We start from the raw sequence: 23235 nt of genomic DNA, 5'->3' as shown, positions 1-23235 counted from the left end.
TTTCAGTAACACATTTAATCTTCATTAGACAAGACAGAAAATACTTTGCTAAGAGAGAGTGGAAGAAATAAGCAATGACCTTTTAGTAATAAAATAGTATGTAGCTATTATCTAGTGCTTGTCATCAGTAACACAGACCGTGTTTAAGAGAAAAAGTAAGTTTCATTATCTGCATCTTATGGATTGCAAAAGACAGGCATTCATTTAGCTATTATGCAAGAATAATAAAAATATAAGTAAACTGAATTTTATGGCATATATTTTAATTTATTTTAGAGAATCCATCTCTACACTATATATATATATATTACTATATTTGCTTAGGTTTCTCTTATGCCTCCTCAAAAATTGAAAGTTCTGGCTTCTCTAGTTACTGTTCTTACAGAGGACCATATATATGGTACTGCACTGGGCCAGATTGGATCCCTTATTATTTAGAATCTGTACTGACTTTTCAGAAGTCCTTAAAACACTTACTTCATGCATGTGAGTGAATAGGTATTCTTTTTTAAAGAAGTAAACATATAAATGGGTAAATATATATGGTATGAATATATATATATATATATATATATATATATATATATATATAAAATATATAGAGAAATTTAAGTTGAACAGGAATTTCAAGTTGAGGGTGAAGAGACACTGAAATAAGCTTCAATGTCTTTTTTTATTATTAAATACCATTTTCAAGGCATCACGGATAAAACAGGGTAAGCATAATTCAGTGTATCTATAAGGCATGAAAATCAGGTAAAGATATCTTCAGAATTCTAGAGTACTAGCATTTAATATATTTTTTCAGTCATTGATAACCTAAACATGTAACCGTACCACATAAGCCCAATGAGACCACCTTTACTTCTGACCCTTAAAGCAACTCTGTATTTGAACATGACAGTTCTACTTCTTTTTATTGCAGGACATTTCATGAAAACCATCTTGACACCACAGTGTTACAAGTTCTGGCACTAAGCCTTTACTGTTTATTGAATGAATTAATTAATTCCACGAATGATCAATCTGTTTACTTTCAGCTGGATTAATCCTTCTTAATCCTGAATCATTGTTGGTCTAGGAAGTCTTTGTTCAGTCTAGGAAGTGTGCAGAAAATGAAAAAAGATATTTCGTTTCCTTGTTTGAGCCATAATGAAAGTGAAGGGGTTTAAATTTCCACCTCTGATGGAAAGCAGTTTGTGATCTTGAGCTATAAAGAAGCCCAAGTTATGTCTCCATAAGCAGCTGTAAATTTTAATTTTACCATCTTCAAAAAATTCTCTTTTGCCACTCTACTGGAAGAAAAGTCATGCTGTTTTTTTTCTGCAGCTTTTATAATATCAGCTTACTATTACATTCTCTTCTACACATTTCTGGGCGACAGCAATTGTTTGTTCTTTTTCCAGTTTTCCAAATCCTGAGCTCTGTGAAACATCTAATACTACAGACCACTTCCTTTCCACTCCTGTGATGGGGGCAGAGGGGGTTGAAGATGCAGGGAGAGAAATGAGCCATTTTTAAGTCATGCTGGGGTTACATGGCATGATCTGCTTTTCTTTGAAGTGTCCAGGATGTGTTCAGTTCTCAGAAGTGTCACTCTATATGTAGGCTGTATTTTGGTACACTGCCACAAACTCATTAATAAGTCTGTTTTGGAGAGACTAAGAGGCTTAGGAGTTTGCCCTTGTTTGCAGACAAACTTACCAAGGGTGGTTTCAGTCTGTTGGGCACCACTGACAAGGGAGGAGACAGAATCCTTCATCTGTGTGCCATCAGTGTTTGTTGTACCTGATGAGGTATTATGCCGTTGTGCCAACTTTCTTCTTTTATTTGTGCTGTGCCAGGTCGCTGAGACTTTCACCTGTGCCCTTGAGGTGGTGTTGCCTATACCTGTATGTATGGGTAGCTCCACTGTGTTGGTATGTGAGCCTCTTTTCCATCTGTATCTCTTTGCTCGAGCAGCCCAATCCTGTGTGGCTGCCTTTGGGGTGAATGCTGGCATTGATCCTTGTGCCTGATTTGAAGTCAGCCTGACAGGGCTACCCAGGAAGCCAATTACCCTCTGGTGCTGCTCCAGCACCAGTGAGAGACAGCCTGTGCAGTGCTGACCAGTGGTGTCTTGGCCAGAGCAGTGTCCCTGCAGTCGCTGCTCTTCTCCTCTGCACTCTGCTCTGCAGAGGCGCTGTGTATTCTAATCCATTTTTGAGCAATGGGCTTCCTTCTGCCTTAGCCTTTGGCTTTTCCTCAGGCTAAAACTGAAGATAACCCTTCTACTAAAGTTGCATTTGGCACTCTCTGCTGGGAAGGGCATAATTAGCCAAGCTAGCACAGGTTTGTACATCCCAGCTATTTACTGTCTTCTTTCTCAACAACTCATGTGAAGTGAGTTCCAGAATATATTCTGCAACTCAAATTATGAATGCCTAGTTCACTTTTTGCATGCTTTTCCCTCCTATTCTTGGGTCGTTCTAGTGCCTAGGTTTGCTAGATCCTTCAGGAAAAAGAAAGATGCTTTCAAGCTGGAACAATGAGGTGGACACATAGGAGAAAGCTCTAATGCTACTGTCCAATACCAGCAATCATACTGTAATCCAGTTACTGACCAGAAAAAAAAAATAAACTTCTTTACAATGTGCTTAAATAAGGTACAGTTGGTATTAGTATTCTCTGGAAAACCTTTGAATTGAGTTTGGAAAACCAAGAATTTGCATATAAATAGAATTTTATAGAGAGATCTCCATTTCTCTTGGCAGGGCATTTTTTTTTTGTTGAATTCTTTACTTTATACTGCTTTTTAAATAAACAATTCTGTCATTTAGCAAGAGCTTGTGTTATAGGGAGTTTTGGATGGAAAATACATAAACTACATATGAATTAACATTTTGACTATTGCTGCAAGTTAATCAGAAAGCATCAAATTATTTAAAATGCATTAACTAGTTCCTTTTCTATGCTGTAGTTGATAATCCACAAGAAAATAAAATTAGTAGTAGTGCAAGTTGTGTGCCAGGTACATAGGCACATTAAGATATACTTCCTTTTGAAACCTCAGTGTCTGCTAAATATTCATCTATGTACAGCTGGGTGTCTGCATTACTAATAATTATTGCAAGTGCTACAAGAGATGTGGATATTGAACATATTAATATAGTGTCCAAAGATTAAGTGAATAGTACTCAAATTGTATTTGCTGTGGCTGGGGCATCTAAGTCTATTAGAGCTTCTTTTCTACTTTTTTTTTTTCTTTTTTTATTTTGTAAGGAAAGGCTAAACCAAAATCAATTCCAACTTCATTATCTCTCTTTTCAAGGTGATTTTGTCTTCCTGTCTCACAAAGTGGGGGGCTGAGATAAAGGATTACACTCTGCATTGTTAGCTTAATCATAACTGTGTTTTTATCATTCTAAAAATAATAAAGAAGGTATGCAAGTGTGGGTTGCAGATGTGCATAAGACTTGTAAGCACCTCGAAGGTGTGAAATGTTTTATGCCTTTCACTTCTGTTACAATCAGCCTTCCCTAGACTCTTGTTCTAACCTCAGCTGTGAAAACAAGTCCTTCTAGAATGTGTGTGTAAAAAAATTAACCACATCCAATTAGAATACTTTTTTTTTCCATTTTAATTCTTCTTTTTACTGAAATAGCTTCAAAATCTTGATACTGGCTAGGTTTTTGGTGATTACTGTTATCACTGTGTACTGACCAAAACACTCTCCCTCCTCTTATTATCCAGCATCTTCAAGACTGAAAGCCTTCTTTGAGACACAAGTTATAGTTTGGTTTTTAGTTCTGTATGTATCCAGTAAGCAGTAAATTTAGATCTTGGTTCCCAGGTTGAACTGAAAGAAAAAATAGAAAAACAAATCTATAAGACATTATAAAGCCATAATCAGATTTTCTGTAAATTCAATGTGCAAATTATTGTGTTTCTGTAACTCAAGAATACAAGTGAAGCTGGAATTCAACAATATTTCCTCAGTGTTGATGTAGGCTAATCAAAGTAACAGTTTTGTTACCAGTGGACTCAGATCTTGACTTTACTTATACCCTTTTAATTTACCTTCATTATTACATAAACAATTACACAGTGAAAGGAAATAAGGCAGTTAAAACAAACAAAAATAAAATCAAAAACAAAACATCCCAAAGCACTACAAAAACCCAGCCTGCAGCAGTTGCAGTTGTGACAAAGATAAGTTCTAGAAGTGTGGTAATATGCTCTTTGAGACCACTTGTAGTAGTGAAAAATAGCTGTTGAATAGAAAGCAGTTGTGAAGGGGAACGTCCGAGTTCATATTGTTGATGAAATGGATGTGGAAGGAAATTACCTGTTATGTTTCTATGGCATAATGCTATTATTATTGATACTGATTCTGTACTGAACATGAGTCTTAGTCTCTACTTATTATATAATTGCAAGGAAAACATACCTCGAGGTAGTGTTATTATTTTTGACATTATTTCTTTGTTCTGAGCAAACAATTCAACAGCAGTACAGTGATCATTATCTTCCATCATTCTGAGTTTTATCATCGTTGACCTCTGATTCCCTTCACAGGTCTCATAAATTCTCATCCCTACTTGGGAAAAATGAGATCACGCTAAGCATTATTTTCCCACGTACTATTACAATTCTGTTAGCAGTTTCAGACAAGCTTTAAAAAGAAATTATGAGGATCTGGTCTTTTTTTTGGTTAATGCAAATCATGACCCAAACTGACACAGTTATGTGCTAATTATCAGTGTGGGATAGTTTTTACAAATTATGTTATTTTTTAATTTGTTAAGAAATTTATTGTATCATTATCAAGGACATATTGAATGCCAAGGTTATTTATCTTTCCTAAATTAAGGTCAGAAAGATGAAATTGGTCCTAGGCCCATATATCAAGTACAGATGAACAAAAAAAGTATTTTGTTGAGGTGTTCATGGGCAGAGTTAATTCAAACTAGAGACATATGACTGATTTCTGCTGTGATCTTCATCATTTAATATATGAGCCCTGTACCTGGAGAATCCTTTAAAGGCATGTTTATGTTTGAGAAGAGTCTGGAACTTCATGGGACTAGTATTCATATCTTTTATCAACATTTGTTGGTTTCTTACCCTTACTGAAAGGTTCATAATACAAATAAAGACTCATAAGACAAACTACAGAAAGTTACTTAAGCTAAAGTAGTATGATGGCATTTTTTTGTCCCTTGATGAAAAAAGAATTGTATTTGATACCTGATTTTGATGGCATTTGGGCTGTGGCAAATTGAGGTAGCTGATCATGTATCTCACAAGCAATCTGATGAATAAAGGTTCAATGTATGTGTATTTATAATATTTAAAAAAAAAAATCTTGCTGATTATGATGCATTTATGAAATTAGTCAAATTGCAGAGTTGGCTTAAATGTGTGCAATCATGAAATGTAAATAGCACACGTTTCAGAAATGCAATTGTGAAATTCTCATGTGAAACACTCCACAAAACTTTGTTTGACCTCATGGAAAAGAGGGGGAAACCCCAAAACTAGTTGAATGAATGGAAGAAAATTTCTGTATTTGCCATTTCCTCCCCAAAGGTTTCTTTGTCCTTTGATTACATTGTCACCCATAAAAATATAAAGTTTCTTTATTTGTTGTTTCTTCCTTATAAATAAAGCTTTATGTAGACCTAAAGCTTTATGTTTTTCCTTACAAAATCAGAGCTGTTTTACTTGTCAAGCTTGGCTCTTGCATTTTGGGCCGTTTTGTTTAGAATTTCTCCCTTTTTTCTTTAAGGGCAGGCTTGGAAAAGCAGAGAACCCACGAGCCCACCACAGTGAGGTGTCTTCTTCCCTTTCAGCAAATCTTTCTTGTACAGCCCAGCGTTTCTGATCTGTTAGAGCCACTTGTATAATTCACAATATTAAAGTGGACAAACAGCATTGATTTATGTTAATGGCATAAGTGTTAAGCAGATCTATGTATTTCACAGCACAGGAAACACATCTTCCTGCCCAAAACTCAGACTAGCAGAGCCACCTCAAAAGTCAGAAACCTCCTGATGTACAAGACAGAAGTTTCAGATGTGTGGCTTCCACCAGTTTAGTTTAGCACATTTAAAAACTTCTTTAATACTTGTTGAACTGAAAGCTCAATTGACAAAAACACTGTTACCTGGGTACATGGTGATTTAAGCAAAAGCTTTCTTTTTTATGTGAGCGTGTAAACCTGTGCAGGACGAAATTTGAAACACCTGTTTTAGATATGAGTGAAAGTGATTCTGTCTGTAATTTTCACCCATTCCCATTCCTCAGTGTCTTCTTTATAAATATTCTGTGCAAGTGTTTCCAGTTTGTGTGAATGATGCTCCTATTCCTTTAAAGCCTTTGACGGAAATTCTGATCAATCACATCAGCTATAAAGGGCTGAACTGGCCAACTGTGGCAAGAGTTTTTGATTTTCCTAACAGTCACCAAATAATCTCTGATCAGTGAGAGGTTTTTATAGATTTGTTTTCCTTATCCCCATCTGACTGCCTCTCTAACTTTAATCAAAACAGAGCTGAAATCTTAAATTTTAGTGTCACCCAAGGAGGAAAGGAGCTACAGACATAAGAATCTTTATCACTAATTTTATTAAATCTACAAGAGCAAGAGCTGAAGGGTCAGGCCAAAACACCATCTTCATTACATATTCATTAGAAAGACCTTATTCTATTTTCACTGCTTAAAAATACTGTAGTACAGACCATACAGACCTTCCCACAGTGCATGCCAGTGATAGTGCTATATATAAAACTCTGATGGTTTATCCCATGAAAATATCAGTTGAAAACAGTAGTTCCCTCTTCAACAGATTTAAAGGTTTAAATCTGTTAAAGATGTAGTTTTGCACTTCTGTTCATACAAGTCAAACAAGTTGCTACTCATCTGTGCTTGCCAATATTTTGATTTTATTATAAATCAGACATTACAGCATTTGGCTTCTTTTCAATTGATTTGAATGACATATTCTCCTTCAGTGTTAATTAAAGCAAGAACTCCAAGATCTAAAATATAGGACTATAGTACTTCAGTAAATTTCCTCTAAAATGCCTTTTATGTGATTTTTTTAGCTACACAGAGATTTCAGCCAGAAACATCAAACAGTTCTAACTTGTGAAGTGTTGGACTTTTAGGTCTCTGAATGTTTCTTCTTATGGGATGCCTCCTTTTATGACTTAAAAATAATTTATCTATCCATTATCAGAAAAACTATATAAGTTTTATTTAAATAAAAGTAAAATATTCTGTTCAGTTCATTTCAAAAATTTTTGTTGTTTTCTCAGCATTAGAGATCTGCTGGGGTAAAGAAAGAGAACATTCTGGAGCAGAGCTGGCCCAGCCAAGCTAGTCACCACTCTCTATGCCCTGCAGTTTAAGGAAAAGGTTTAATGAAGGAGGAATCTCAGAGTACATTTCTTTCTTTACTCCCTGAAATCACATCCAGATTTTATCTCACATTGTAGCTCAGTGTCCTCACACTGCCAGTCCAGGACAGTTAACTATTCTATTGATAACAGTGTTTTACAGATTTCATGGTGAAAAAACCTCCAAAGATAAGTTTTAAACTGAATAGTTATCACTTCCTGCATTTAAGTCTTGATGCTTTACAGTTTAGTAGGATGTCATGCATTCTGAATGATTGAACAATTAAGTGATTCTAAAGCTTCCTTATGTCAGTATAGCTTGTACCTGTAAAAAAGGGTTCATCAGTGTAATGTTCATCAGTCTTTTTTAGAACATTTTCTATGTTTCAAAGAGAAAAAATTATATATTTAAAAATTGGAAAGGGGGTAAAAATTGTGCACTAAAGACATTGAAAAATCTCTGTAATGGGGAATGGCCCAAGCCTAATTTTGTAGATGCCATGATGCAATTATACTCTAAAAGAAAATATGGAGAAAATTGTGTAGAATTTCCAAGCCAGTGGAAATACCCCACACACTTCTTTCCTTCTCACCATCATTATTTTATTAAAATTTTAAAAACCAGTGTATGTTACAAACACCTTAAAGGTTAGAAACTATATTCATTTCTATTCAGGATGTAGGAGAGCAAGGTGTAAATGCTTTTCTTTACAAATGGTTCTCAACTTGAGGTGAATGGGATTTAAAACCGCCCCTTAACTTTTACGTGTTCCATTTGCTAATTTAGTTGATTGCCTCAGCATGTCAAGCATGTATGATGTCCATGAAAAGAGTAAGCTGGAGTGGGACTGCAAAATGGGGATGAAATGCTTTTTTTGATTCTCTTTGAGTGTGGGTTTTGAGCCACCAAGACCAGGAAAGGTGCTTCAGGGGAAGGGAAAGGGGTGGTGCAGACACGTTCATGTACCTGAAGTGCTGTGGCCTGGCCCCCTGTTTGCAGGTGTGTGATGCTCCCCAAGGCTCGCAGAAGGTGCCGTGGTGTCACAGCCTGGCAGCAGCAGCAGGGCAGGCTCAGCCTCCATGGAGCCAGCCCTCGGCACTGCCCATGGAGCTGAGCAGTTTGCCGTGTGTGAGCCTCCTGATCCCCAAAACAGCACGGCCGAGTGCCTGCACGCCGGGGCAGGGAGGGCTGCTCTGAAGAGATTGTGATAAGGAATGTGGAGGAATCAGATGGTTCACCTGCTGAGCTGTCCCTCTGCAGTGGGCTGCTGCTGTCTGATGGAACAGGGAGCGCAGAGCAATTTGTTGAAGACAATGTTCCAAGGCTTTTAAGAAATGCAAGGAAACGGGCTTCCAAAAGACACCTATTAAAAGAAAAGAAGTCTGATTTCTTGGGGTCTGAGGAATGATATGGTCTGAGATTGCTTGTTTTGCATGTCAGTTGAATTCTGATTTCTCTATCTGACCAAGTACTTTCATCTCACATAATTTCAGCTTGATTGAGACTGATCAAATAGCTTAGGAAACAAGTTTAGTAGATTTGGGTGAGTTTGATAGAAAAATGAAACAAAATAAAGCCTAAAATGTATTAGATATTGTTTCTGTATTGTAACACTTTCTGATCTGTCAAGAACAATGTCTGACAGATTTTTCTATACCCATGCCTCCTGTACCTGTTCCTGCTGTGGTGCAGGAAAATCTCACTTATCTAAACATTTGATAGCTAATTTTCTATTTTCACATAACTTCTGTACTTTGACAATATGCATGATGCTTTTTAGGGACCTTGAAAGTGATACCATCTTTTTTTTTTCAAAAGATTCTGTTAAAAAAAAAAAAGAATGGAAGTATTTCTGCACATAAATGTTTACCAGTCTATACTTTGAGCATTTTCCTTGACTTTGCCACTCCTTTTGAGAGGTCTTTATTCTGGCACATCAAAAGCACAGAGCACCCCTCTATTTTTCCTTTTAGACACAAAGACAGCATGAAAAGCATATCTTGATTTTTAGTGCAAAATATGCAAACTTACTTCACTTTCTCTTGATGGTGTTAACAAAAATAAACTGACAGAAATGTACTTTGACAGGGTTTTGGATTGGGCAAAATGAAAACTTCTGAAAAATTAATCGTTTTGTCTGCTGATAGTTTTATAGGTTTGTTTTGCTGATAGTTTTACAAATACGAAAAAGTTGCAAATGAGCATGAAAATGTCCAAAAGTAATATGTCAAACACACCACCCAACTGCTCACCCCTTGCAGAAGACATAGTGGGTGTCTGCAGACTTCACACATCATTCATGTTTATTACTTATACAGCAGGACAGCTTTATTTATGCACTGGAACAGTTGTTTATGAGAATTTCACATCTTTCATAATGTTTATTTGCCTTTCACCATGGCTTCCAAGCTCTTTCAACACAAAATCAGTAGGAAAACCTAAGCCTGCACAAGAGTTTCTCTGTCTCTTGTGTGTTTGTTTTCTTAGGTGATTAAAATATTTTTGTTAGACCTATTCTATTTTGAAAAGTATCAGCTGTGGGTAAACATGTAATAAAGTTACAAGTGTTACAGGAAAAGCTTTTCCCAGACAGAAAACAAGCAGAAAAATAAAATAGTTAGGGTGTTTAGAGGAGTCTACAAAACTTAGTTTAAATTCCTGAATTCTTCAGAAGTATAATAGCTCTTTTAAACACTTACATTGCCATAAAAACTTTATCAGGGATACAAATGGCTATTTTATGGAGTTTTACAAAACTTTTGTAAAAAAGTCTTTTTTTAAAATTATGTTTAGCAAACTAGTGTTCAGTTCACTTACTACATTGCTTTGTTTTGCCTTTCTTTTCCTGTCAAACAGGTGTGTTTTATGAAGTTGTTCAGAGCTTCCCTGGAGTGGTGGAGAATGTGGAGGTGGATTCATACATAAGCAGCCACAGGTGGAGAAGGCACACACAGTCCCTCAAATCAGTAGACACCAACAGAGCCAGCATGGGGCAGGATTCCTTGGAGCCAGGGGGTTTCACAGACCTGCTGCTTGAAGAGGGACATGACAACACTACACAGATTGAGGTAAATATTAATTTAATTTAATTAATTTTACTGTCTTTGGGGATAAGTAAAAAAATTAAGACATTTTATTCAGGGAATTCAAATACTTACTGGTAAGAGTACCTCTGGTCTTTGTATTTGTGAGCCCATCAGCACATGGAAATTGGAGTTTTCTCTAGTCCTGAGGCTGGAAGCTGTACTTTATGACTTTTGAAGACAGTCTCTTGAGGATGTTTGCTTTTTTGCTGGAAAACAGTTAAGGGAAGTCCCATGTTTTAGCAGTTCTTGCTGGAGTGCTGGAAAAGGAAATGGAAATAGTATTAAAATAGATTAAAACTGAATTATTTTCTGAAGTTGATGTAAACATCTCAGTTTGCAAGACTTTGCCTGATCTTTCTGTAGAGTGATATCTGGGCACAATGGGGAAAAGACCCTAGAGAAATGAGAAATTGGAAGAAAATTCAGGTTTATCATTGGCAAAAAATTGCATACTGTTTGTTTTTTGGTCTTCCAAAGAATAAGATGGATCGAATCCATCTGTGTGAAGTCTTGGGATGTTCTCCCTCTGTTTTATTGTGTCATTCAACCTCTAATTTCTTGTTTAGCTGCCAGATAGCTCTCTGTCCTGTCTTCTTTGGTTCTTTTATTATTGTTGTTATTGTGTTGGTGTTTCTTTTAAGTATTGAGTTTGAGGTTTTGTTATTAATAAAATCTACATCCTGTTTTTCAATAAAATAAAGCTTGGAATTAACTACACTTAACATCTTCCAGTCATTATAATCTGCTTCCAAAACAACAGTGTCTGGTATGTTTTTCAGTTCCAAGAAGCTCAGACTCAGAGAGAAAAAAAAAAAAAAAGCAGTTTTCAGATTTTAGGTTGTTACACAATAAAAAAAAAAAAAAAAACAGTGCAATCTAAAACCCATCTATAGAGACAATGGAATCTCTACTGCATGAGCCAAAAATAGTGCTTCCAGAGAGGTGTGTTTTGTGCTTGTTGTTTTTAAGCTTCCCAGTTTGCACAGCACTAATTACATTTCCTCTTGTACTAACATGAAAGTCACTGGTTGGTAAATTGTAGATTTGAATTTCATGTTGATTTTTTAACTTCCTTTTTGCTTGGTGTAATCCCCATCTGCCCATACTTGTAGAAATTCTTTTGGGCTACAACACAGATCAATCTTTCTTCTAGTTATTTTAGCAGGTAAAGTGCAAGCTGACTCAGCTACAGGGTATTTTTAGTAGCTGGTCATTCCATGGCTTACCTGTAGATTCCTATGCAGTATTTCCATTCAGTTGGGTTCCAAGCTCTTATGAAGCAAAATAGTCAGATATCCCTCTCTAATACTTATGTATAGCAAGACTTTGGGGAAAAAAAAGGCATGCTGGCAAATGAATATACATAGAATGGTATTTTTCTAAGAACCTCTTTCCTGACAGATTAATGGCTTTACAGTGTCTTAACCTGAAATGTTTATTGAATTCAGGTTTTGCCTTCTGTTGCAAACCTCTTTTTTCTAAAGTCTTTTCAGCACAATAAGATAACGGAGTTGTAGTTTTACACATTATTGGATTCCATTGAAAATCCCCACTACAACACACAGGCATCTCACAAAAACCCCCTTGATGCTTGGCCTTATAGAGGAGGTAGAGTATACAACAGAAATCCACAGAGGAAGAATCCATATGTTGCAGTCTTCTGCAGCTTGGCAGCTTATCAGCAGTGCCAGAGAGCTTATTGATTATTTTAAATCCTTGCTCTGTGTACATTGCAGTGCTTGCTAAAGAAAATCCAGAGAATGAGTATTAACTGCCACTTACATTTAGTGATGTTACAGAATGACGACATCCCTCCTTTAGAGATACTGTTTTCTCTTTAGTGTTTTGTAGGCTTACCATGCAAATGCAGACTTCTTTAATATGAAGACTGACAGTGATGAACATGTTTTCACTCAATAGTATTTGTGGTCCATTTTTATAATGATGAGTTTACCTTCTCTCCAGCTTTATGAATCCAAGCAACCTCTGTCCCTCCCTGAAAAAAAAAAAAAATATATGGAAACAAAAACTCAAAAACAACAACAAAACCAAAAATAAAATTAATAATTAAAATTAAAAAAAAAAAAAACAAAAACAAAACAACCAAGGACAAAAGGGAAAGCAGTAGGCAGAAATTTCTGGAAACTTAAAAATTAAATATTTCTTGAGTTATCAATCCATACAGTCATAAGGTGAAAAATCATAAAATCAAACCTGTGTGGGGCACATCTTAGTTCCACTGGATTTCCTTTTTAAGGTAATCACGCTTTTGATTAATTTTTCCTCATTGCAGTCACTGGAATTGTTCTGTAACTTCACAGTCACCATGCTGGATCAGCCATCAGCCCTGGTCCAGTGGTTATTTTAACATCAGCTTGAGTGGGAGCATGAAGTGCAGGTCTTCTAAAGCTCTTCATACAAATGCGTTGTTGATTGATTTGTCACACCTTTGCAGTAGTCAGGGTGGACCTCCTCCTAGGCACAGGAAATAGTGTGAGTTTCTCTTTAGGGTGCAGCTTCTCTGGACCAAAAATGAAGAAGTGTAGCCACCAGGAAGCCCAGTTGTCTCTCTTCACATCTCTGTTTTGTCTCCTGCATTTGTTTGGCACTGTGATTCAGGAAAGGACTCATACCAAATGATATACACATTAATGTGCTTTTTTAAAATAAAGATGTTCTCTTGAACTGGTCTTGAACTACATTGCAGAGACTAGCAGAAGCAGTGGTTATAACCATTTGATGTGCTGGGCCTTCAGAAAAGAGCAGAAAAAAAGACAATAAGACCTCCAAGTCCCATTGTGTTGCTGGAGAATAGGAATGATGTGGTCCACAGGTGTGGACCACCATGGAGCAGTGCTGTGGTGGCACAAACCCAGATGGATGTTGCCAAAAGAAAAGCGAAGGACATCAACAAGTTCCTGCTGAAAGCCAGATAGGAGCCCTGATAGCTAACTGTAAATTATAGGGTAAAACTAATATATAACTCTCTAAAAACAGTTTTTAGTTTAAAACAGTACTATCTTGAAAGTACTCCTTCTTTAGAAGGATTATTATGCTGTGCCAATTAGAGACTATAATGTTGCAAGTCCAAAAAGCCTCCTGAGGATGGAGGTTAGTCCCATTTGCTTTATTTGCAATTGGTACAATAGAGCTCAAAGGCAGCATGGGGTAATATTCTATAAGAGACTTGTTACATTTTCATTCCCATTATATCAAATAGCTAGAAAGAGAGAGAGAAAGCTCTGAAGAAGAAAAAAAAATAGTGGCATAAAAAGAGTGAAATCCCATCTTATACAGATGGGTGCAAATGTTACAGTCTGAGAAAAATCCCCAAAGCAGATGGCCTTGGACAGGTAAAGAAATTTGCTGTCAGCAATCTAAACCAGCTATGAGGGGCAGCCCCAAAATACAGGATTCTAGTGATGCATTGCAACAATGCAGTTGTCTTCTTGTCGTTGTGGCAAATGAGAGTTTCAGAGGGTATCTACTGAAGATAGGAGCATCCATGCTAAGCCATATTTCTTCCTGAGGATCACAAAGCCAAACATTAAAGCCTTCTGCCTGGAATAACTTTGACTCTCAGAATTCTTCTTTCTATAGAGTTTGTTTCTCAAATTTCTGGGATTTCACAATATAATGATTTCAAGCCTAGCTTTCCTTTCTTTCCCCCTCCCATCTTTCTTGAGATTCTTCTCTCCTGTTTTCAGGTTCAAGGTTGTTTTGGGTTTTTGCTTGTTGTGCAATCTACTACTTTTGTTTATTGTGCTCAGGACGTTTAGAAGTACCTTTTACTTGTGATGAATAGAGCTTAGGAAATGCAACGTGTCAGGTGGAATTTGTTGCTGCAAAATACTCTAAGTCCTTATAAAAGCAGTGAGTGTGTAAATACATCTTCATGAATACGTTTAGTTTGGCATGTTTTCCTTCAAGCAAGGAGTAAAATAAGACAAATATACTATCTTTCTTCATATACTCCTGTAAAAGAAAAGTATACTCCATAATCACTCACTTTTATTAAATAGATTAGTATTAATATTGTTAAAATCAACTCAGCTTCATGATGATGATGTGACTGGTTGATCTATTAATGCCCAAAGCCCTGTGGCCATACAGTTAGTGAAGGTGGGTATCAGAGGTTCTTGTTGCCTGTTCGGTTTTTGCGTTACTGAGAAGGAATCTGATCTCTGAAATGGATCTTGTATGGATGCTGGTTCCCCTGTATGCTCCACTAAGGGTTTCACAAATACATTCATGTTTTGCTATGGTACTTGCCTATGCAGGTCTGGCTACTGAGCACTGGAAAAGGCTTAATATAATAAATGCAACTAATTCACTAATATACCATTGTGCATTGCACAACTGTTGCATTGTAATTTTTCCATAGTTTGAAACAATTTTCCTAAGATTTTTGGCTGTGTGTAGCTCCATGCAGAACAGATTCTCCCTCTGTATGTATAGCTTTGGTCTCTTTATCACAGATCTTCCTTGTGACTGCAGTCACAGCAGTGCAGTGTAAAACACCAACAAGAAAAACACACACAAATTGAATTGGAGAAGTCTCCGATACATAGCTTGCATTGGCATGAGCAGAAGGTGAAAAACTTTTGCAAAATATCTTTAGATCATGTGAATTGCTTTCAAATTTGTTGCCTTTGTATAGAGATACTACATCAAAACAATAGTCTTTCACAAACTCCAAATATAAAAAATAAATCCAGCAATAAAATAATAGATTAAATCATAGTCAAGCTTGAGCTGAGTGCAGTAGTTTTATTGCTTTGCACCAGCAAAAATGTGAGAAAAAACCATAATTTTTCATATAAAGTCTTAGAACAGAATGAATGATTGCTGCTGTATGACAGAAGAAGATTCAGTTCTGAGCAAAAAACGGGCATGCTGGGCATGCTAAATCAAACAAAACTCAACTGTGCCTTATTTTCTCCACCCCACCTAATATGCTACTTGCAAGCATAGAAAATTGTGGCTATTTCAGTGCAAAATATGGTTTTTTGTATTGAAGTAATACGTTTATTCTTGTGGATGTCACTGGTATCTCCTGCTGTGTATTGCTTTAAACTAAAACAGAGTTGTTGCCAACTGAAGTCACCCTCCTTTCTTTACTTTCTCTAGATGTTGTTTGAAATTTTCTTTATGGCAGCACTAGTAGTTTATACCTGAAAAGCATCTTGCCCCTGTTGAAACAACACTTGTGGATTTCCTACTGATAAAAAACAGTCTTTTGCTGGATTTTGCATTCTGACCCAGAGTTTCTGCTCAAAAGAGTGTTTCTCCCTTATCAGTCCCAGTCACTCATGGAAAGTGAAGATGTCTGATTCTGACTGGCAAAAACAACAGAAGGGATTGAGTTCTTCAGCCCTTGGGATTTGAGAGCAATTACTCTCAGCTACTGACAGCAGTGTCAGGATTCCCATTGCTGTGTCCCCACTGCAAGTCTGAGCAAGGAAGAAAAGAAATGGTTGAGATTAAATTTCCCTTAGCTGGACAAATGATAAGGCAATTCTGTGGGTACTTCTCTAATGCACTGTATTAAAAGTAGAAAAACTTGTCCATGAAAAAAGAAGCCTTAAAACTAAACAGTATTATAGTCTCATAGTGAGCTGCCAGTTTGGCCAAGCCTCTGTTTTGTTCCTGCTTTTCTTTTTCTTTATTTTTTTTCCCTTTTCTTCCCATCCTAATGCTTTAATGCCAGTTGCATTTGAAGGACTTAGAAAGAACACTGTATTCTGAAACCATGGTTCCTCCAAGTTACTGTCAACCATATTCTGTATTTAAGAAAAAAATACTTATTATCATAGTCTAGTGCATACTTCTGCTCTTTCCTCATCCCAAGCTAAGAGCGTATCCCCCTTTACTTTTAAAAACTGTTTTCAGACTTGCAATTTTAGGGCCTTTAATTGCCTGTGTAAAGTTGGCTGCTTAGTTACCTTTTAAATTTGTAGTTCTAATACTTCTTGTATAGCCATTTAGTTTAATAATATCAGGGATGCTATTGATCCCTCCACCACTAGGACAGAATTATTTTCTTAGTGCGTAGTCACATTTTAATGCAGCTTATGAAATATCAAAGTAATGCATATTCAGTACAAAAGTTTAACCAGATTGTAGGTTTCAGTTGAAGCATTTAACATATAAGTGAGGAGGAATGAAGCTTTGCAGAACAGATATTTGTCACAGGAATTGGCTGATTCTTTAGGGAGCAAAAGAGCAATACTTCTGTTATGAAATGTGTATTTACAAAAGTTGGGAGGGGGAGCTAACTAAAAACCTGAAGCATCAGTTTTATTTTTGAAACCTGCTTTCTGATGTGGCTTTATTTTAGGAAGAGATTCTAGACTATATTAGCAACTCAAATAATATGTAGCCTTTGACTGAAATAAGGGAAACATTTAAAAGATTTTGGTTAAGGTTCATTTAAAGTCCTAAGTCAAGAAATAAACTTTAATTGATTTAATTACATGGCTGAAGCTTTCCAGGTCTACTTGCAAAATCGTTATCATAACAAAAGTTATATTCACTCTTATTTTCACTTTTAGGGATGTATAATTATTTCTTGTTCGCAGTTAATAATTACTATGTCACGTGACTTTTGGTGTATGTGTGATTTCTGATGTATGACTCATTGATGAGAAGGAGGAAAAATCTGGGCTCTTCCTGTAGGCCTGCAAATATTTTTCACAGTCTTTGATCAAACTTCAGTTACCTAGTATGGACCTGGAACTTCCAGGGCTAGAACAACTGTGATTAAAATACTTGGTTTTGAGTTGAAGGTGGCATTGCATCAGACTTTCGGCCATTTCAGGCCATGTCAGTTGTACCTCTAACACAGTTGTCTTGCTGCCTTTAAACCAGTGTAACTTAAGCCCAGAAGTCTCTGTTGGAATATGTGGAATGTTCTAGAGGATTTAACAAATGTCCCATATGATTCCTTCTTACTGCACATCTTGAAACTGCAAAAGCTCCAGAGCTCAAAGACACTGAATGCTGTGGATGTCAAAATTTGCAGAATGAGGCAAATTCTTGGAATACAAATTTGTCACGGGTTGTTAAACACAAAGGGAGGGCAGTAATCTGAAGGGCAGATTATTGGACCCTAGGGAAAATGGGGAATTGCCATTGTTTGCCCTGGGTCCCCTGTGCTTACTGGGCTTCACACAGACAGAATCATAGGATATCCTGAGTTGGATGGAACCCACAAGGATCATCGAGTCCAATTCTCTTTCCCAGTCTGCTCTGACGACCATATGAAGATGTTTGACTTCAGAGCATCCAGCTGTTCTTGTGCTTTTTTTAGTATCCATTTACTAGATTAAATACCATGTTATTATTTTTATATTTGGTAGCTTGAAATTTACAGTGGAGATTAAGGATATATTGGATGAAGGATCTTGGGATAAGCTGAAAAAGTGCTACTGCACAGAAACCATTGTGGATATATCTTTTGTTTCCCATATAGCAGAATGTTTAGATGTCATTTTTTTGTTGTAGGAGAGCTAAAATTTTGTGTTAAATTAAATAGCTGATATAATAATTGAAGGCTAAGTAGTATAGAATTTTCCTGCTGTATTTTAATTTACTTTTTTTCAACAGAGGTGATTATTGTTATTTAAAAATTTTTATATTCAAGATTTTATTTTAAAGAATTAGCTTGTTACTTTGAGATGGAAGAATGTAATTCATTTTTTGGAAAATAAAATGTGCATTTTTCCAACTGAGTTAAGGGAAAAGAAATGTTTCCTTTTCAGGTGATCTTAGGAAAATTGTTTCAACTTTCTCTTCATGTGACATCCTAAGACAAACAAAAATGTCTGGAAATTGCTGCTATATTTTTTATTTAATTGATAATTTTGAATAATTATAAAGAGTAGACAGAAAGTGAATTAGTCTGGAAAGCAGCACAGATTCTCTGCTCTTGTTAAATTACACCAAAAAGTATGTCACCTGCAATTAGAAACAGAATCAAGGATAATCATTAATTTTACTCCTTATTTCCTACTTCTCCAGGTGACTTTTTCCCCAGTGATGTCACACTTTCTAGCCAGCCAGCAGACTGAAGTATCACTGTCTTGTTTTTTTCTCAGGCTTCCTGTTTCAAAATGGTAAACTAGGCAAATGGCTCATATATATACATATATATATATATGCATACATACACATACATATTTATTTATATATATATATACATACCTATTTATGTATATATATACATATTTTAATATATATTGATTGCTTATTTATATCAAGATGGTCTTAACACCTTTACTGGGTCTTGCTGCCATGTTCAGATGGACTGAATGCATTGCCAACTCTGTAAAAAGTGTTGCAGCAATGAGCCTGTCAATGTTTCCAATATTCTCAATCTAAATTCAAGAAGTGATGGTTCTGCTAATAACTCAGGTGTAGGTGAAAAGGGAAAAGGCTGGAGGAAAGATTCACTCTCTGTTTCCTTTAAGCTTGGGAGGAGAGGATGGGGAAGGAAAGAACTTAGAAATTAGCTTCCCCACTCCTAAGTAAGAGAACTCCATTTCAATCCTGAGCTCATTTCCATGTGCTTAGCTATGTTGGCAAACAAGGCATTTAATATAACACATTGATGAGAATGAATCTTTATAACAAGGAAGGAGACAGGGAATTCAGAATTGAATGGTGTCTGCTTTTGAATTTTCTTAATGATAATATTTTACTTTTCCATATCCTTCATCTCCAACTTCCTAAAGCATATTCCAGAATGGCAGAACTCATGACTGAAAAGAGCCATGAGCAGAATCAACAGACCTTGTACTTTCTGAATTAATTATTTCAGTCATACATGCCTCAGCACTTGCTTGCAGGGCTTTGCTGAAAATAGAATCAACTTGTGAAGCTGAATATTAGTGTGGCTGTGAAGGCTGGAAAAGTCTCTCCTTTCCCAAACACTTCCTTTCTGACCCTTTTCACCATGTTCACCTGGAGCCTCCTCGAGAGAGGAGACTTTTATCAATTTGGTCATGCAAAAAGCAGAAGATTATGTTCATTTCTACCCATGCAAAGCAAACAGCTTTAGCTAATTTAACAGCACTCAGCAAATCATGCATAGTTGGTTGGAGCAGGGAGTGAGGGTGAATACATTACCAAGTTGTTTGTGCAAAGGAATTTGGGTAAGTAAGTAAAAAGTTGTCACACTAAGATACACAATTCTAGTTTGGATAGTACCAGTAGGGATAGATTTTCAAAGCTGTAGGAATTCTGCTGACATTGATGGATTACTCAGTGTCTCTCCAAATCTTTCATGTTTCCTTAATATGGGAAAGTCAATTATCTGTTATCCCAAAACAGTAACAACGTGGCATGTAAACAAATGGGTCCATTCTTTCAGATTTGGTCAGGCATTTCCTTTGACTCTCTGTAAATTTAATATCTATGCCAAAGTCAATGATCTATCCTTGTTGTGACTGTATGAGTTATACAGAGTTTTCAAAGGGAATAATAAGTAGGGCCAATGCTCAAAATTCGTATCAAGAGTGGGATCAGAGTCAAGAAAGTTCCATTTGTAAAATTTGCATTTCTTCTTCCAAAAATACTGGTTAAGTATCTTCAACTGCTGGATAAAATGCTGATGAAACACTTTTAAGAGCTGTAGTATTTCATACACACAACAGAAATAACTAATGGAAATACTGGAGATGTTTTGCTTTTTTCTTTCCTCTATAATGCCAGCATGCTGCATGTGCAGCATGTCTAAGTGTTCACAGACCATCAGTGAAAAAAACAGTATACTTATTCTGGAAAACAAAATTGGCAATAGGAGATCTTGGAAAGTGTGCAGCAAATAGCAGTGTGGATAACGAGGGGAGAAAAGACAAAAAAGAATAGCAAATATACTCCCAAAACCTTTCAGTGGCACAGGGTTTAACAAAAGTTAGAGAGATGTGATGGTTGCTGAAGGTTTGCTTCATGCATTTGTAGTAAGCTGCATAATTCTTCACAATTTCCTACTAACATTTTTAAATAAAACATCATTTTCTGAACATTCTTTCTGTAACCTTAGCAACAAAAGTAGGAAGAGGGAGAAATTGCAGATGGAAATTCTACCTGTCTGATCTCATCCAGGCAGAGCCCTAAACATCTTGAGGGGTAAAATGCCAAGATCTCTCAGAGGTATTCTGCTCCAGTACAGATAACAAAGCAAGCTGTTTCTCAGCTTCTTCCTGCTCCAGGCAAAGCATGGATGCCTCTCTTCTGGTGTATGAAAAGTGTCTTTCAGTGCTAGAATAGACATAACCTGACTCCAAAGTGCTACTGCTTAGATCTGGCTTACATAGGTCAACAGCCTGGTGGGTGTCCATTTTGAGGGTATAATATTGGCTGGCACAGTGGATTATAGCAAGTTTGGTGAGGATGTTTGGAACATCTTCATTCCACAGTCATAAGCTAGTGCCCCCAGTGTCCCTATTTGTCTAGAAAACAAAACCCCCAACTCTTTGTTGAGTCAAAATCACTATATAGTTGAAAGAAACAGCAATTCATTCAGGATAATTTTTTTCAATAAAACAGGGAAATATAATTTTTATTTGATTATTTAGTCACTAGCAATTATACAGTGTTGATTTTTCTTATATCAGACATGTTATTCCATGACCTTGGAAATCAAGATAATTTCTTAAGTACATTGCAGAGGTTTTGTTTCTTATATAAACATTCAGTAGAGGGTAGTACACATCTGTATACTGCTCCAAGAATGGACATGAATTTCTAAAAAATATTAGGTGACTGTGATTTTTAAAAGACACTGATGTCTGTACTGTACAAGTGCTTTTCTTTTTTAATTGTAGCTAATATTGAAATTGGAGGTGAAATTCAGTTCTTCAGTTTGGAAACCTAAGTGTAGATGCATATGGCATAGATGAGGAATGTGCAGGTTTTTACCAGGACATGTAGTGGTAGGTGAAGGGGAAATGATTTCAAGAAGGTAGGTATAGATGAGATATTAGGAAAAGTCTTTGCCATGAGGATGCCAAGACACTGGAACAGGTTGTCCAGAGCAATTTTGATGGCTCATCCCAGAAGGATTCCAAGGCCAGGCTGGATGAGCAGCCTGGTCTAGTAGAAAGTGTCCCTGCCCATGGCTGGGGAATTGGAACAAGATGATCTGTAAGGTCTCTTCCAGCACAAACTATTCTGTGATCCAAGCTGGTGGAAATTCAAGGTGAAAGGTGCCTAGCTCTAGATGTCTGATATATTAGGCTGTGGTTATGCTGAATGGTCCACTGCCACTCCTGTAGGGTAAGGGTCAGCTGTAGGTCCTGAATCATATCTGCAATTTTCAGATGTCCTGGGTTCCTCCAGTGCTTAGTCAATTCAAGCTCATCAGTACAGGCAGTGCAGTTGAAGTGTGTATTTGGATTGCTCTAAAGTGGAGCTGAAGGAGCTGGCATATCTTCACTGGCAGTATTTAATGGACCTGTGGTTCTGATAACTTACAAACCCAGCTCTTAGGTAGACAGCTGCACTGGAGTATCCAACCTGCACACTAAATAACAGGCTGCTCATTTACCTGTTTTGTTTTTTTTTTTTTTTTTTATCTGAGTCTGAAGGGAAAAATACAGGTTTTTTGTTGGTTTTGGGGTTTTTTTGTTTGTTTCTTTTTAAACAGATATACCAGTACATTGTATCGAGCAAAACTGTATCAAGGTCAAAATGTTGAGATTTCTTCTCTCTTTTCCCTCTCCCTGTTTTACTTGCTACCTCATCAATCCCACACCAGAAAAAAAAATTATTTGAAACACAAGTAAAATCTCATGTCTTCATCTTTCACTGGTTTTCAGTGCTTCAATATTTTGCATCCCTTTTGTTGCTTGAGATTGTCAAAAGACATCCTTCAAGTCAAAGGTAATTCTGTAGTGCTTTGTGATTTATCTTCTTAGTGTCCTGTATTTAGATGACAGACAAAAAAGGAAGTGCAAGTTTATGCAGCATTCCATTTTGGATCAATATGCTCTGGAAGAGCAATATGGATTTAGAAGTTATACCCAAGAAAAAATAACAACAAAACCAAAACAATGTGTTAGTGTAATTTTGAAATATTTGAGTTTGCACTCTAGGTTAACTTGAAGGGAGTACTATTCAGAGACAACAAAAGGAGGATTTTATTTGTCATCCTGATCTTCTCTGGGTAATTGTGAAGTGCACAGAGTACTCCCCTTGAAAAAAAACTGTGCAAATTCTACAGAAAGCTTGTTTGGAGCCTGATGTCAGGCAAAGGCAGCAACTTGGACATGCCTGTCTAGGCAACATGTAACTCATCAAGCATCTCAATTAACTGTAGTATCTTAGAGTTGTGGCATAAGAGTTCTCAAGGGATTTATTTATTTTATTGAGCATGACTGCAAGATCGGGTAAAGAAGCATTTCTGTGACAAGTCCTTAAGAAATGTGACTGTTGATAACAGTTTGGTAAAACTGAACATAGCATTTTTTTCAATATTCTTGTGTACACAATCCAGACTGAAATGCTGTTTCACACGTATACAGAAAAATACATGTGAATAAAGTAAAATGTATACTTTTTCCAAACAAAAGAGCAGTAGAAATCGCAAGTCACTTTCATAATCACTATCTTTCTCTGTAAGCCATGAGCGCCAATTTTGAAATTTTGGGTATTGATTGCAGATTTCAGCCAGTCCCATGTTTTAGTAACTAAAGCTTCCTGTCTGTTGTACATGAGAGCTAAACTAGAAAAATGCTGAGGCTAAATAAATTACCAGTTTGTT

General features: G+C 36.5%; 1 protein-coding gene across 1 annotated transcript in view; it reads left to right on the top strand.

Moving 5' to 3' along the window:
* Positions 1-23235, top strand: part of PLXDC2 (plexin domain containing 2) — a 243599-nt gene that overhangs the window by 102718 nt on the left and 117646 nt on the right. Inside the window, exon 2 of the mRNA XM_062494449.1 lies at positions 10240-10451. Within this exon, the coding sequence (XP_062350433.1) occupies positions 10240-10451 (212 nt within the window). The remainder of the gene's footprint in view (positions 1-10239; positions 10452-23235) is intronic.

The sequence above is a fragment of the Cinclus cinclus genome, chromosome 1, assembly GCF_963662255.1.
Source record: "Cinclus cinclus chromosome 1, bCinCin1.1, whole genome shotgun sequence".
Classification (NCBI taxonomy): Eukaryota; Metazoa; Chordata; class Aves; order Passeriformes; family Cinclidae; genus Cinclus; species Cinclus cinclus.
Note: the sequence above shows the minus strand (reverse complement) of the source record. Positions and strands in the feature narration are given on the sequence as shown.